Below are 16,601 nucleotides of genomic sequence, written 5' to 3' on the forward strand. Positions count from 1 at the left end.
AATGTACCGTAACAACTCATGAAAATAATACACTGAGCTTATAATTCTATTTTCCCCTCTGATTTGGAGGTGGGATGTCCTCAGGGAAGTTTCCCTGAGTTCCCCAGAGCTGGTTAGAGGCTCTCCCAGCCCTCGATTTACCTTGACCGCAGCACTGACCAGCCTGAGTGGTGTTGACCTGCTGCTCAGCACTTCTTGCCGAACCGTGAGCTTCCAGAGGCGGGGTGGGTCCCCCTCACTGTGGCCAGGCCATCACCAGGCAGAGCGCAGGGCATGAAGAAGGGCCCAGGGCACATGTGCGGAACAAAGGAAGGGAGGGAGGGGTCCCTGGGAGAAGGGGCAAGTTTGCCAGGGCCGGAGGCGGAGGGTGAATGAGTCCTCCAAATTCATTTGCTTAATCAAAGCAGATAAAATTGAAGATTGTCTCGTCCCTAAACCGCACTGGCTCTTTGCGTATGTGATTAATTGACACCACTAATAAGTCTGTGAGGGTCCACCCTTACACACTCACAATGCACACACACTCTTCCTGCCGGTTGTTACCTAGTTGTCGCATACACCTTCCTTCTGATCAAGTCTATACGTTAAGAACACGATGGTTTGGATCATGTCTTCACCAATGGCACTCCTGATATATTGGGCTGCTGGTGGTGTCGCTGTCATTGGGTCTAAATTGGAAATCAGCCTTCTCGTTTAAATTACATTTGCAGCAGAACACAGTCCATACTCACACGGGAACTAACTCTCACTTCATTGCAGTTCCGGGTCACTGAGTCCCAGGAGAGTGAGTGAGGGCCTGACGGTGCCAACACCACTGGGCAGGCATCACTACACACATAGGAAAGTGCACATTTCTGATCCTGAGAAATAATCTCTGTTAAGAGGTGTCCCTGGGACCAGTGAGGGAGGAGTCTGAAGGCCGCGTGTGGTGGGGACACCTCCCTTCCGTCTGACTGCTTAACTGAGAACAGAGGGCACTCACGGCCATAACACGAAGGGCACAGTTTTGTCTCAGGCTTGCACCCTATTCCTCCTTTCCTGTCTCAGAAAGAAAAGCTGTGCAGGAGAGTCGGGGCAGATTCGGCTTGGGGAAAAGTCACTGGCCGATAAAACCCATCTACTAGTAAATGAACAATAGGGCCACGGCAGATATGGTCAAATATAAAATCAAATAGCCTTTCATATGGGGAGTGGGGAGTGCACTTCTCGCCCAGCACAGGAGGTGATGTTGGGACAGGTACAAATGCAGGTAAAAGTGTGACTCAGACACTCTTTCAAAGGCACAGGTGACCCAAGAATCACTCGTGTTGGCTTCTGAGTTCAGATTTGATTGACTTATAGCATCTTTGCATTCAAATGTACTTTTCAATGTATTTTGATTGGATGAATATTGAAGTCATTTCAACTTTTTGGTAACTCTGCAAAGAAGTGAGCAAAAAATGTTCTTGATGGCATGAAGAGTGAAACAATTTTAAAATTAGACAAATTATTACTTTTGGATTTTTATGTACATCCATAACTCATATCCATGTATCTCTAAATAAGCAAGGAAAAATGAAGTACAATGGTAATACCTGGTAAGTCAACTGGTGATTGACCAGAGAGTGTCCATTCACACACCAGATATCCTAAGATACTATGTGATACCTTGTGGCTTAGAGTCAAGCCAGTGGAAAGGAATGTGCTTGGGCCTAAGAGAATAATTAAAGGGAAGTGAAAGCATCCCAAACTCAAGAGCAATGAGTTTGGTTTCCCAGGCAGGAACAGGGGTCCCTGTAAGTGAGTGGCTCATCCTTTAAAGTCCTGGCTGTTTGGAAAGCTAGCTCTGACAATTAGCTTTGCTTTGCTAAGATTTTCAATTAGACACTCTAAGTCAGAGATTCGTATTTCCAAATTAGAGAACTTTCTCTCATTTGTTTGCCACCGAGTTTAGCAATCTCTCCTTGGAAGTCATAAATCTTTTGGTCAATATTTCTGCACCCAAATAACGTGTTCTAGAGACTCCTCTTTTGAAAGTATTTTGTCACCATTACTGAAGAGCGTTTAAACTGAGCATGGAGCTTGGCCCGACTCCGGGGCTGGGAGAAATTGTCTGCAGTTAATTGCTGCTGTGATCACCAGCCTTTTCAACACCGATGAAGGAGCAGCCAGTAAAGGGTCAGGTCTGGGATGATGAGGCATGTGTGCGAACTACCGGCTTCTCCTGGCACCTAACAGTTAATACATTTTACACCCAGTGAAGAGTGAAGCGGGGCTGGTGGCAATCAATCCTCCAGAAGAGAAGTAAACACAAACAAACAAACAAAACCTAAGAGCAAGATTAGGATCTGAAACAGTGAGTCAGTAAGTGGGAAAAGTGGCAAGTAGCAAAATAATTTTAAATGGGGGGGGGGGGTGCAAACTGGGCCAAGAAGCCACACTCTCCCGGGGTTTTGTCTACAAGGCTCCCCCACTGGGTAACGGCAGACGTCTTTATTCTGTCTGAGGGGAAGGGAAAAAAAGGAAAGAGCAGTACATCAAGGACCCACCGGGGCTGAGAGCCTTTACTCCAGCAAGCCGAGCTCCCAGATCCTTTCCGGGCAAACACACAGCGGAGGAAATGAAAACGAGGAAAACAATTTGTGCTTAGAACACTAAGATGTAGTTTCGCTTTGCTTTCACTCCCAGATATAACGTGGTTGTAGCTGTTCAACGTATCCAAGTAACAGGCAAGGGGTCCTAACTTTTCAAGCCGCGCCGCACAGGAGCCCCACTGGTGCTCCGGCCGGTCCTCCCGCAACAGCACAGTCGTGGGAAAGCAAAGATACAGCTGTTTCCAGGCAAACGGCCCAGAACTGTTCAGCATCAACCAGCAGAGTCGCCCAAGAACGGGAGAAACACGCCCAAAGCGACTCCCGGGCGCAAGTGTGGGGCTGTGAGCGGCGTGGGCGCGCGTGCCCTGCCCACCGGGCCGCGGCCCACCCGAGGGCGCCCGGGGCAGGTGAGGGAGCCGGGCCGCCGAGGCCCCCCGCGCTGCGAGTTCAAATCCCGCGGAGTCCCGGGCACGGGGCGCACCCCGCTCGGCTGCGCTCGCCCGGGGCGCCGGGGACTCGTCCACCTCGCCCCCACCCAGCCCACAACAAAGGAGGTTCCCTAACGGATGCGCCAGCGCAGCCCACCGGGAGTCACCGGCGGGGACCGGCTCGGAGAGGGCACCCGGCCGTGCCCCCGCGCGACCTCCCCCCCCCACCCCCGGAGGGGCGGGCGGCTCGGTCCGGGGACAAAGGGGCCGCGCGGGGCGCGACGCCGGGGCGCGGGGCGCGACGCCGGGGCGCGGGGCCGGCCGGGGACTCACCTTCGCAGCGGCCCGGCTGCGCTCCTCGTGGAGCAGGAGGGCGGCGGGCAGCAGCAGCAGCCAGACGCCGAGCCGGGGCCCCATGGTGGCGCGCCCGGGGCGGCGGGTGGCGGTGGGGGCCGGCGCTCGGGGGCTGCGGCGGGCGGCGGGCGGCGGGCGGCGGGCTCGCGGAGGGCCGGGGCGCGGGCGCTGCGCACCGTCCGGGGCGCGGCGGCTCGCGGCGCAGACCTGAGCGCGGCCCGGCGAGCTCCTCAATTTGTTGGCGCTGCCCCCTCCCCTCGGCGGCGCGCGGGCGGCGTCTCAAAGGGGAGGACCCTGCGGCGCGGGTAAGAGGCGGCGGGAGCGCGCGGCCCTGGGATTGTGGCCGCCGCGCGCCGGGACGCCAGGGCTCTGCGCTCCTCACCCTCCGGCGGCCGCCCCGCGACCCCGCGCCCCCCGCCCCCGCGCTCGCCCACCGGGCGGAGGACCGAGGACCCGGGCGGGCACCGGGGACCCGCCAGGGCCACCGCGCCGCCTGCGCTCCCGCCCCGGCGGATGCGCGCGGACGGCCGCCGGCGCTGGGCGCGAGGTGAGGGCGGCCCCGGGGACAACGAGCCCCGGGCCGGGGGCTGGGACTCGGGGCGCCCGCAGCAGACGGGGGCCGTGCGCGCTTCTGCTGGGGAGGAGGGGGGGGGGGGCGCCGTGCGGCCTCAGCGAAGTAGCGCCGAGCGGGGCCTAAGTGGAGGGCTCCCCCTTCTTGCGTCTGGTCTCGGGGCCGCTCTCTGTCACCCCTACAGGGGCGCGGGGGCGGGCCCAGCTTTCCCGCGGCTGGGGCCCGGGGGCCCGGGATGCTCCCTCCCCAGCCCCTGCTGAGGCCGCTTTGTCTCTCGCCCTCCAGGCTAGGAGGGACCGAGCGGCGCCCGGGGAGGCCGGATCGGAAGCATGGACCGTCACCAGTGCTCGGCGTCCAGCCCTGCCCTGCGGCGGTAAGCCACCTTCGGCCGCGTCCCCTTGGGTCCTGCGCGCGGGGGGCCTTGCGGGTGACCCGGGGATTGCCCAGCCGAGCCGGCGCGCTCATGGCGCTCCCTCTCCCTCCCTCTCTCTTCCTCCAGGTGGCTGCTGCTGGGGGCTGTGACAGTGGGGCTCCTGGCCCAGAGCGTCCTGGCGGTAAGTTCTGGGTCCCGTTCACGGGCTCTGATTCGCGGGCAAGAGTGTGGCAGGGACACAGAGTGGCCTCAGCACAAGGCAGTTCATGCGTGCTCACCTGAGTGTGTGTGTGTGTGTGTGTGTGTGTGTGTGTGTACACGCGAGCGCGCGCGCGGCCATGACCCAGCCCAGGTTCCCAGAGAGCTGGCCTTCCCCGGAGAACTCCTCAAGTTTGCCTTCCCTTGGGGTCCCCACTTCTGTCGTGTGCGTTACAGGCAGGGGCCGCCCACGAAAGCCAGTAATTTAAAACGTAGCCTGCGGCATCCTCTCCTAAGCTTGAGCAAAACTCTGGCTTCTAGAGGGAAGGCTGTCAGTCACGTGGCGTGGGAGGCACCGGGGTACCCAGGAGAAACGTGTTTGTGGCCTTGGGAAGCTGGTGTCTGGGTACCATCCTTGGGGGAGAGTCTTCTCCTGCCTTTAAATGAGAGGCTTTGGGGGAGTGGGCGGGGCGAGGGGCGAGCAGGACCAGAGTATATCCGTTGTAACCCATGTGGGTGCACAGTGGCAGAAACCCTGCGTTTTCTCCCCGGTCGGAGTCTGGCCCTGGAACAGCAGGGCTGGGAGGCGCTCAGGTGCATTTAGAGCTGCCTTGCCGGCCCTGGCACTGCACTTGTGATAGCAAATGGGATTTTGTAAGTTGGGTTTAAGTAGTTGGAGCCACTCTTCACCAAACTTGACAGAACGTGGGTCATTGGCAGTCTCTTCCGTTGTGGACACAGATGTTCCAACTGGGACTAGAATCCCAGGGAACACACTGTATCCCCACCCCACCCTCGGCGCGCTCTGATAGAATTCCTGACTTCCCAGGTGACTGTGGCAGCCTCCCTGTGTGGGCAGGGTGCACACACAGGACCCTGGGAAGCTGCCTTCGTGGTTTGGTTGAAATTCTGTTATTTTCATCATTCTGTCCTCGCGTAAAACAAACAAGGCTTTTAAAGGCGGTGAGCGAAAAAGTGCTACTCCAGCTTGGAAAGAAACTTTAGCTCTACTTTTCTGCTTTCATCAGTTCAGGACCTGGCCTGGGAAGTCCATAGACTTTCACCAGAACGTTCCAGGGCAAAGTTTTCTTAAAGCTCAAGTCTGTCTCTTTGTCGTCTCCACGTGTCCTGGTTGAGGAAGGTGAAAGCCTAGGTGCTGGAACCGTTGACTCTTATGGTCCTTAGGCACACACGACAGGTAGGACTTGGCCCAGAGTCACGAGTCAGAGTGGCAGACACACTCTGTGAGAAGGAGGAGGACCTAGAAAGGCCATGCTGAATCGTGCTGAGAGCGTGTGCCCTGGTATGCTGTCTCCACACCCCTTGGCCCTAAAACCACTTTACTAATACCCTGGTTTTCTTCCTGGGGATGGTGGAAGTCTCATGAGTCTCACGTGGGACTGATCCTAACACTGGTAAGGGCTTCATGGCAGAAGACTGGACTCATAAATGGTGCTCTCCCCTGGTCCCGCAGATCCTGGGCCCCAGTTTCCAGACTTAGAACGGGAAGAGAGCCTCCCTTGCCTGTTACAGAGGCAGGCGCCGGCCCCTGTGCCTTCCTCCAAAACCGCTTAGATGCGGCCCGTTCCCCTGAGCATCTGCCCTCTGACTCACAATGGGACTGAGAGCGTTCACTGTCTGGCCATGCTTCCCAGAGCATGGACCTTGGACCCCTCCGCCCTCCTGGGGAGGCTGGTTCGCTCCCAGTCTAGGTCTTCTGGTCAGGCTTTCTGGGATGGAGACTGGAGGTGCATTCTACTTGACGCCCAAGTTTGGGAACCACTGAATTAGAGTGTTGGGTAGGGAGGCGGTTGGAGTCACTTGCCATTTTGAGTCGTTTTACTAGAGGCTTATGGGTGTATACAGTCTTCAACAGATAGGCAGTTTGTTGTACTCAACATCGGCCCTTCTACTTATTAACTTCTTGTTGACGTCTGGCTTTAGTAGGTATTACCTTGCTTCTTAACGATATCCATTAAGAAATAGGTCTTCTTTGTGGCAAGTTTATCTCCTCCCCTGTTTGTCTACTAGGCTCCAGAACCCCTGCCTCATTGCCCATTTGAGCCAAGGACTCTTCCCTGGGGTAGGTCAGGTCAGAAAAAAGGGGGCTGCTCTTTTAGCTGGAAGAGCTTTGTAGCAGAAGCAGCTGAAAACAGTTACCGAAGAGAGTAGACAGTTATTTATATGGGCCTACTTGTGGGCCTTCTCCACATGTCTTGGTCCACAGGCCTCATGGGAAACACACTGCATCTACCTGAGTAGGTAACTATTATTACCTCCAATTTACAGATGAGAAAACAGAGGCACAATGTGTTTAGACAGCTTGCTCAAGGTCTCTCTCTTTGTCAGTGCCGATGTGGGGTTGGAACCCAGACACCTTCCCCACTAAGTGACCCGGGATCAGACTGTAAGTCAGTGGTGGGAACGCTCCTGAGTTTCAGGATTTGAGTCTTCTGCTTTCTCTTTGCTCTTGACCGTGACTGAGAATAAAGCCCACACACTGGTTTCTGGAAAGGGAAATATCACTCCTCGTCCCCTGCTGCTTTGCTCGAAAGAGCGGGAGCCCAGAGCTAAGGCTGTCGGGCGAATGGACCCCAAAGCAGCAGGCTGGAGCTTGGCATGGGGCAAGTGCGTGAGGCATGTGCCGGGTTCCTGGGAGGGAAGGTTCCTGAGGTGGGGCCTTGTAGAGACTTGAAAGCCCTCTGCAGCCCATGCTGAGCTGGTGCTGAGTTGTTACTTATCTCGAGAGATGGGGCAGCAGCCTTGAAGATCTAAGAGCCCGTCTGGTGTGATTCTGGGATGAAGAGAATTCCAGAGAACAAAGGCCTTCCCTGAGATCAAATATGCCGTAGGCCGGGCTGACCCTGTGACCTTGGCTGGGGAGACCGGCTGCATACTGTAGATTCTCCCAGGTATTAGGGTGCAGCCAGGGGGGCCTGGTGGTGCAGGTGCTGTGCCCACCCCAGGAAGTGCTGGGCTCCACACTGTCTTCAGCACCAGCTTCAACCTCCAGGCCCCTTCCAGGGCTCCAAGCCCTGGAAAATTTATGGGATGCTTCTGCAAGCAGCCATACCTTTCTCTCCCCCTCGCAAAAAAAAAAAAAAAAAAAAGCAATGTATTCTGAGGTTTTCTCCTCTCCCTTGGCTTGTCGGTAAGCTATAAAGAATGTGCGGTCCTGAGATGCCTCCAGTGCGCGACACAGGAATCCAGGAGAGCGCTTCTTTCCCACAATTCCCTAGAGCACTAGTCCCATTGTTGGAAATCTGGGCCCCTAAGAAGAAGGGAAATATCACAGGCTTCCTCCTCTGTTTGTGGAAAAACAAGCAGGAAGCATGGATCCAGCTCTCTGGAGGCCAGGAAAGCAGACCTCCCTGGGTGGCCGGTATGACTTGGCCACAGTCAGTGACAGGAGGAATTTGTCATAGTGTCACAGAACTAAAATCGGCCGCGAAGGACAGACACAGGGACACAGCCCTCGCACTGCCTCACTGTCTGTGGGATGGTTTGGAGCCAGAGAGAGGGAGAAAGTGAAAAGTTCTCCAGTAGAAAACAAAGACTTTGCTAAAATGGAAGACACAGAAAGGATGGTCTTTCTGGAGAAAGGATTAAAAAACAGTGGGTGACAAGCTTCAACTAAATAGAGAATGTGAGGGAAGTTGGGGCAGTCTTGACTCACAAGGTGGTTTTAGAGCATCTGTTCTTTTACTCCAAGAAGGAATATTTATCTCTGATGAGGAAGCTTTAGTGAAAGGTCTGTAGCCGCGTCTTGCTATATCGGCTGGGGTTGGTGGTCGTCATCACCACCGCTAAAGGCTGCTTTGGCTTGCAAACCAGGCAGTCTGTGCAGTGGCTGGTGGCCCCCGGAAACCACTGATGACACAGGAGTCTTGGGGGCACGGAGCCCCCACCCCCGCCTGGCTACTAACTGGTTGTTTGCCCCCAGAACAAGTCATCTGACACCTTGGTTCTGGGGCGTGGGGAAGGCGAGGAGTCGTGTTGCAGGGTGCCAGTGCTGGGGCGCTCCAGTGTCCACACCCAGTGCAGACCCTCCCCTGTGTGCTGAGCTGGCTCCCACCCTTCCCAGCTGCGACCCTGCCATGGGAACACTTTTCTTTTTTTTTCTTTTTTATTTTTTTTTAATTTTTTTTTTTAATGTTTATTTATTTTTGAGACAGAGAGAGACAGAGCATGAACGGGGAGGGTCAGAGAGAGGGAGACACAGAATCCAAAACAGGCTCCAGGCTCTGAGCCATCAGCACAGAGCCTGACGCGGGGCTTGAACTCACGGACCGCGAGATCATGACCTGAGCCGAAGTCGGCCGCTTAACCGACTGAGCCACCCAGGCGCCCCTAGGGGGAACGCTTTTCCAGGTACGCACGTACGCTGCTCCAGAATGTGACTTAAAAATAAATATGTTGGGGCAACTGGGTGGCTCAGTCGGTAAAGCATCTGACTTCAGCTCAGGTCATGATCTCGCAGTTTGTGGGTTCGAGCCCCACGTCAGGCTCCGTGACATCTCGGAACCTGGAGCCTGTTTCAGATTCTGTTTCTCCCTCTCTCTCTGCCCCTCCTCTGCTTGCACACGTGCTCTCTCTCTCTCTCTCTCTCTCAAAAATAAATAAAAGCGTTAAAAAATTAAAAAAAAAATAAACATACTGCATTAGACTTTTTATCTTCAGGGCCTGAGAAGCCTCTGGAATTGAGTGAATGGTACTTAATCAGCTGAGATGAGAGCAGGCAGGTTTTTGGTGGTTACCTTTTGCCCTGGTAGCTGAACCCTCAGTTAATAAGACTCTTCCGGGTCAGATAAAGGCCTAAGTGACTCACTAACCATGATGTCAGTGGCTTCTAACACTGAATGAATGAATGAAAAAGGGGATGTCTAGTCTTAGGAGGGCCCCACAAGTTTCTCCAGTCCCGTCCACATGGTCAGGAGTGCACTTCAAAGGAAGCCCAAATCCCAGCAGCATCCCTGCAAGCTCAGCCCCACCCACCAGCTCTGGCCTCCTTGTGCTGGGTGCCCCCCCATTTCCCAGCACTCAGCCGGGCTCCTGGTGCACACAGCGGGCTCTGATGCTGTGAGGGAGGCTGCCTTTCCAAGCAACGGGTTCTTTTGTAAATAGGCTCCCCTAAGTTCAGTGTGGTATCCTGGATGGGATCTTGGAAGAGAGAAAGAACGTTAGTGGAAAAAACTGGCAAAAGCCTGGTAGAGTCTGTAGTTTATCAACGCACTCAACGTTAATGTCTCGTTTTGACAAAACACACCGAGGTTATCGAAGATGCTGACGTAGCATCATCATTCTTGATGGAGGGTGTGCGAGGACCCTCTGCACTGTCTGTGCACCTTTTCCGCAGATCTAAACATTTCCAAGTCAACACCTGCTCTCAGAAGCCACGGGGCAGCCTCCTTGGGCGAGCACACGCCAGGCAGACGAGAGGAAGCTGAGAAGCGGCAGGTCTTGTACTAGAGAGCAGCACGTGTGGCCAGCACGAGGGAAATAGTGTTCCCATCTTCTCTCCAATAGACTAAGTAACAAAAGGCACTCGTGTGTGCTTGGAGGTACGGCAGAAGCAGCCCTTCCCTGGCCAAGAGCTTCTGTCCCCCTAACTCGGGTGGAGTGCTTTCCAAAGACAGGGGAGAAGAGGCATCCCGATGGAGTTTCCATGACTCGGTCTGTTGTTGGGGCTCCAGGGTGAGCCACGGCAGCCCCCCGTCCTTGACTGACTGCCCGGGGAGGAAGCCGTCGTAGTTCTTTCCAGACCTTGCGGTGGCAGGACAGGTCGGCACGATGGTGCCACTCTCAGAAAGACATTGAACACGGCTGGCTCGCTCCCTGGCCCCTGCTAATTTGTCAGGCAGGCATCCGTAAGCCCTTGGGCACTGCATACACAAGGAGAGCCCCACCCCCACCTTCCACACCTAGAAAACCCTGTGGACAGCCGGGTGGGAAAGCGGCTCAGCCTGGGGTGTCCGGGGTCCTGGAGCCCCGTCTGTGCAGGCTCCCGGCATCGCCACCGGCCCCGTGACAGAGCTTGGAGTGCCACCAGTCACATCTCCAAGTGGCCATACCTTCCGCTCTAGTCATGGGCTGCGGGAAAGGGCCAGCAGCAAGGATGGCTAGTGGCCAGCTGCTGTCACCTCACACATTAGCCTCTGTCACCGCCCTGCAGGAACAGAGCAGCCCCTGGCCCTTGGCCCTGGCCCCTTCTGTTTTGTAGCTGCCCGCACACCCTGTCCCCTCGCTGTAGCCCACAGCCCTGTCACACAGAGGACACCCTGCCCCCTTGCCCAAGAGGCAGAGGTCAGAAGGCCTGCACCCGCCCAGCCGGAGCCTCTGTCCCTTGGAAATGAGACCCATTTAGGGGTCTAATTAAAGTGCCCTCTCAGACTGCCAGGACTTAGAATAGCATTAGATATTAATGATTGTAAGGGCGCCTGGATGGCACAGTCGGTTGAGCATCCAACTCTTGATTTCAGCTCAGGTCATGATCCCAGGGTCGTAGGATCGAGCCCCAAGTTGGGCTCCATGCTGAGCATGAAGCCTGCTTGGAATTCTCCCTCTTTCTCTGCCCCTGCCCCTCTTCTGCTCTTTCTCTCTCTTCCTCTGTCTCTGTCTCTCTCTTTCTCTCTCTCTCTCTCTCAAATAATAAAATTTAAAAAGATATTCAAGATTTTAAATTATCTTTCATAACCCATGTAGACATCCAACACTTTCTTCACTCATCCTCGACGTAACTGCTGCTGCCACAATCCAAAGTTTAGGGCGCGTTTCGTCTGGGGTTTGTTCACTGATACATCATTTGCTCCAGGGCCTGAAACACAGTAGGCCTTCAATAAAGTGTTCCAGAAATGAGTGGCGATGCAGTTAGTTGAAAGTGTTCCAACACACCTTTTGGGTGAGAAATAGAGTTGAGGAACAACGAATAAAAGATTAGATTAAAATGTAGCTTTTCTCACTGGGGGGTGGGGGGGGGGTCCCAAATTAAGCGCTGCCCCCGCTGGATAGCACTAGCTGAGTGTGATGATAATGGATGTGTTGATCTGTCTGTGAAGGATTTGCATTTTTTCCTGGGGATTGTTTCAGCCCCACCCATGAAATTCCTATGTTGCTGCTTTTGCCCAGTTCGGCGATCTCCCATGTGGGAACTACAGAAGAGTGGGTGTTCTGGAATTCCGTGCACTAATTTTCTGGGACCTGGTAGAAATGACGTAACAATATGCCTGCGTGTCGAGCACTCTCGGATCTGTGACTGTCTTTGTGGAGTAATGAGGGCCCCAGGAGAACGGAGGACATGCTCCCTGGGATGCCTCCACGGCTCCGGCTTGTCCGTCAGAGAACAGACAGGCTGATTAGCAGTGGCGGTGCGGTGACCGCGCGCTGGTGGGAGGGAGGACGCAGGAAACCGGCCAGTGCCACGGGCCCTGCTGGGCACACTCCCCTCCCCCTCTGCCCGCACCCGGTGACCTCTGGCTCCAGGTTGGAGAGAAGGAAGGGGCCCCTGGGAGGGCTCGTGGGATCTCCTGGGATCAGAAATCAGAAAGAGGGATCCCCGAAGGTGCTCCCAGGGCTCCAGAAACCCCAGGAACAACGAAAATATCCCAGAAATACAGCAGCCACTGCCTGCTGGTCACATCAGTGCCAGGAACTGAGCTAAGCCACCAACACACAGTACCTGCTAAATGCCCACAGCACTGTGATTGCCCCACTTTACAGGTGTGCAGACTGAGGCACACCCAGGTGAGGGCACATGTCATGGCCAGGAAGCAGTGAGGCTGGGAGCGAAGTCCAGAACTTGGTTATTCCAAGACCTCTGCTCTCAGCCACTGTGCTAGGCTGACAAGTCTCTCATCATAGAATATGAACACATACGCAAGATGCACACAGCGTGGGACACATAAAGCATACGTATGCCCATCACGTGGGAGATCTGTGTGTCTGCTCTTTATCTGCAGAGAGTATGGATGGATGATAGATGTAGGTGCTAGCTAGACAGAGGTGGTAGAGACAGACTAGATACAGACGTAGATTGATGATGGATAGATAGACTGACGGGTGGATTATGGACATAGATGATTGATAGATTACAGAGAGAGATGGATAGATAGGTAGGTAAATAGGTAGATGGACGATATGGGTGGAGTCAGACAGATGGTAGATGGAAAAATCATGGATATCAAAATGAGAGAAACAGAGAACAGTAGGGTACACACTCACACACATGGCCGTGGATACTCCTGCCTCCTTTCCCCACAAGGGCTGCCCAGCGGAAGGAGAGGGGCATGACTGTCTCTAGGGAACTGTCAGGCAGACCTGTTCTTTCCAGGCGCCCCTCTGCAGAGAGGCCGGCCTGTGCGCATAGGTGACTGAGTGGCTTGTGGACCCCAAGAAGCGGACTGGACAGGTGGCAGTCCAGACAGGATGACCCAGAGAGGCCCGAATGGGCAGCGGGGAATCCCAGCCACAGACAGAACTCCTGGAAATCTCTTTCTCCAGGTCCTTTTGGAGATTCCAGGCCGTGGAGGCGTGTGGATGACGGCTTTGTAAAGCGGGGAGGGTCGCGTAAGCACAGCATTATCTCCAGCAGATGAGGAGGCTATGGGGAAAGTGTTAGTCCTAACTTGGAGGAGGGTTCACTGCACCCTCCTGGGGAGTAAGGGCCCTCCCCAAATTATGCTGACTGTGCAGAGACCCCTGGACCGCAGTGGAATGAAGACAGGGTCCCTTTCTCCTGGGTGGTGCCAATTCCCGGCTTTCACGGCAGTGTTTTCGTTCTGATCCTTCTGCATTGAGTTTCCCACACGCCAGCTGGCAGGCGGGTGTGGTCGGTCAGGCAGAGCTGGAGCTTCTGGGGTTGGGGCCAGTGACCAGGAGAAGTCACTTCTCCTCTCTGAGCCTTTTCTTCTGGGTAAAACAGGAATGCTGGTAACCATGGTACAAGGTCGCAGTGAGATGGTTTTTGTGTAATTCGTTCACCAAGTGAATGTGTTGGATTGTCCTGGGAGCCGTTAGGTACATGGATCCTCCCGGGGGCTCAGGTCTGGGTCCAGAGTGAGACAGGCCAGGGGCAGTGGATGGGGGCGTTCAGAGCACAGTTGGGCGGGGGGGGAGTTGTCCAACTGTGTGACAATGTTTGAAGTTGAATATACCACCTGGGATCGTCCCCGCTTAGAGAGGAAGCTCGCTGTGTGAGACAAAGTTTCTCTCTCCTTTGATGAGTAGGCCTTATGGTACCTCAGATCCACACGGTTGTGGTCGTCAGCAAACCCGTAGAAGGCAGACTCGAGACCCAGAGCCGTGGTCTGTTCCACGGCACGTGGAAGAGAGAGTGGGACCGTGGTGTCGGTTTTTGCAGAGGAAGGCCAGCTTGGGTCTGGAGTTCGAAGTGTGATCTGCTACTTCCTGGCTGCACGACTTTGGGCAAAGCTACTGAGCCTTCAAGCTTTAGCTGCTTTTCTAAAGCTGGAATAAAAATAGTTCTGCCTTGTAAGTGTGCTCTCAGGGAAAAAGAAATCGCATATAAAGATCTTAGCAATTTTAGCCTTGTAGGGCTTGATAAATGCTGGCCAATGGCTACCTGGTTTTAGGATTTTTTTTTAATTAGGGGCACCTGGGTGGCTCAGTCAGTTACGTGTCTGACTTCGGCTCAGGTCATGATCTCACCGTTCGTGGGTTCGCACCCCGTGTCTGGGTCTGTGCTGACAGCTCAGAGCCTGGAGCCTACTTCGGATTCTGTGTCTCCCTCTCTCTCTGACCCTCCCCTGCACACACTCTCTCTCTCTATCTCTCTCTCTCTCTCTCTAAATTAAGTAAACATTAAAAAAAATTTAATTAAATATGGGTGGGTCTTCTTCCTCAAAACATGAAAACGTGAAGCCACAGAAACAGGTTAAGTGCTATGAGAATCTGGGGACAGAACAGCTGTTGCCTCACTGCCCCCACAGGGCACTCTCTGACTGGGGCCTCCAAGGCAGGGGACCGGGTCTTGCCCAGCTCACAAGCTGGGACAGGGGAGAGGTGGGCTGGGACACCAGGCCAGCGGGGCTGAGACATACGGGAGGAATCGTGGGGAGTAAGGTCCACATCTTTGGTACTGAGACCCCACCGTGTTCGCACAGCCTGGCGGGGAGCAGCCGTGACCCCAGCAAGTGATCTGTGGACACCAGAAGGCCCACGAGGCGACACGGGCATAGGGGCATCTTCCCAAAGCCTTTGGACAGTTGTTTCCATTTTCTGGAGTTTGATAAATGTCAACGAAGGAAAGAATTTTAATTTTAATCAAAGTTAGGTCAAGGTGTAACTAAATTATTTCCAGAACGAATGGAAAGACTTACAAAGAACATTTTGTTCAAATAATTCTGAGACCCAAGTATAATTTAACAAAGCAAGAAGACTCCAGAGATTTGGGTTTGGCGAGGCAGCATAGAAAATACCCAGTAAAATCCGAGGATAGGGTTTCTCTCTTGGAAGAGCCCGGAGATCCCCCCTGTCATTTCCTGGCAGGGTGGGCAGGTCACACAGACCGACCTGTTTCCTCCTGAGCGCCCAGGTGAGGAAGGCCAGTGGGTGGAAGGTTCCAGCTGGGAATTTCATGGAGGAAGCCCACCTCCTTCCCTTTCTTCCTTACTTGGTCATTGTCCTAACATTGTCCCAACTGTAACAACCTCGCAAGTTACAACACAGCGCCAAGTTGGGCCCAGATCGTCTCCTTCCGATCTGAACGCCACCTTCGTTTCCTGCTTATTCCTACCAGGTTTCGTGGGGCCCCCCCACCCCCCACCAAGACAATCTTAGCTCAGACAGGATTTCCTTCATCTTAGTCACCAGCTTTTATGGTCCAGCCTCCCCTTCCCGTTGCAAAACAGGGAATGGTAACAGCAAAGAGTCTGAAATGACTTGTCGATCTCATGCCAGCACGGGGAGACATCAGTTTTTGTGTGTGCTGACCCAACAGCGAGATACCAGAGGTTGGAAAAAATAAACGTATTTCTTGCCACAGCGAGCCTTCTTCAGCCGCCCGCCCTTGGCTGTCATAAAACTGCAAAAGGGCAGACACACTCATTTTAATTGCATTTCGAGAAAGCTGCAAAGTTTAAACAAAGAGGACAGTCGTAGCAAAAATCATTCATGTTGAAAATGAAGGCTCGTGGGGCGCCTGGGTGGCGCAGTCGGTTAAGCGTCCGACTTCAGCCAGGTCACAATCTCGCGGTCCGTGAGTTCGAGCCCCGTGTCGGGCTCTGGGCTGATGGCTCAGAGCCTGGAGCCTGTTTCCGATTCTGTGTCTCCCTCTCTCTCTGCCCCTCCCCCATTCATGCTGTGTCTCTCTCTGTCCCCAAAATAAATAAAAACGTTGAAAAAAAAAATTAAAAAAAAAAAAAAAAAAGAAAATGAAGGCTCGTAAATGCTGACATTTCCAGGTCTGGTTCCCACCCTCCCGGAACACATGCCCTCAGGGCACGACACAAGGCATTTCCTGGGGCTTCGAAGGAGAATGCGGTCCCTGTCTCCTCCTGCTGAGGGTTCTGGGAGGATCCTCAGCAGCTCGGTTATAGGAACCATGCATGGAGCTGTCAGATACACTCTTGGTGGAAATAGAACCTGGCCCAAATCACTGGCTCCGGCTACCTGCACAGGGCAGGATGTGTGCACAGAGCAAGCAAATTCAGTCCTTCACACCCCCAGCCCCTGGAAGGGGTGCCCATGCTGGCTGGCTGGCCCCGAGTACCAGTGGTAACAGCAAACCGCTCTGCTTTTCCGTTGACAGGAGATGACAGACAAAAATTTTCCTCTCCCAACTCACATCGGTGGAGTCCAATCGGGAAAAAAGAGTAAAATTTCTCTTTTTTTAAGTTTATGTACTTATTTTGAGACAGAAAGATAGAGCAAGCAGCAGGAGGGGAAGAGAGAGAGAGAGAGGGAGGGAGAGAGAGAATCTCAAGCGGGCTCCAAGCTGTCAGGGCAGAGCCCGACTTGGGGCTCGAACTCCCAAACCATGAGATCATGACCTGGACGAGATCAAGAGTCAGACGTTTAACCGACTGAGCCACCCGGGTGCCCCTAAAACTTATCTTTGTAGATTCTATTTGATTTATCATCGGTGCTCC

At 54.3% G+C, this 16,601-nt stretch overlaps 2 protein-coding genes across 3 annotated transcripts in view; one reads left to right on the top strand and one right to left on the bottom strand.

Annotated features, from left to right (window-relative positions):
- The window catches only part of COL4A1 (collagen type IV alpha 1 chain), a 155,764-nt gene extending 152,205 nt beyond the window's left edge, over window positions 1-3,559 (bottom strand). Inside the window, exon 1 of the mRNA XM_045482033.1 lies at window positions 3,335-3,559. Coding sequence (XP_045337989.1) covers window positions 3,335-3,418 — 84 coding nt within the window. The 5' untranslated portion in view covers window positions 3,419-3,559. The remainder of the gene's footprint in view (window positions 1-3,334) is intronic.
- Window positions 2,875-16,601, top strand: part of COL4A2 (collagen type IV alpha 2 chain) — a 172,563-nt gene continuing 158,836 nt past the window's right edge. Inside the window, exons 1-3 of one of the 2 annotated variants that reach the window (XM_045482019.1) lie at window positions 2,875-2,980; window positions 4,212-4,299; window positions 4,426-4,480. In XM_045482019.1, the coding sequence (XP_045337975.1) occupies window positions 4,256-4,299; window positions 4,426-4,480 (99 nt within the window). In that variant the 5' untranslated portion in view covers window positions 2,875-2,980; window positions 4,212-4,255. Of the gene's footprint in view, window positions 2,981-3,674; window positions 3,903-4,211; window positions 4,300-4,425; window positions 4,481-16,601 lie in introns of those variants that run through there. The other variant, XM_045482009.1, reaches the window with a different exon arrangement.

Source organism: Leopardus geoffroyi, chromosome A1 (assembly GCF_018350155.1).
Source record: "Leopardus geoffroyi isolate Oge1 chromosome A1, O.geoffroyi_Oge1_pat1.0, whole genome shotgun sequence".
Lineage (NCBI taxonomy): Eukaryota > Metazoa > Chordata > Mammalia > Carnivora > Felidae > Leopardus > Leopardus geoffroyi.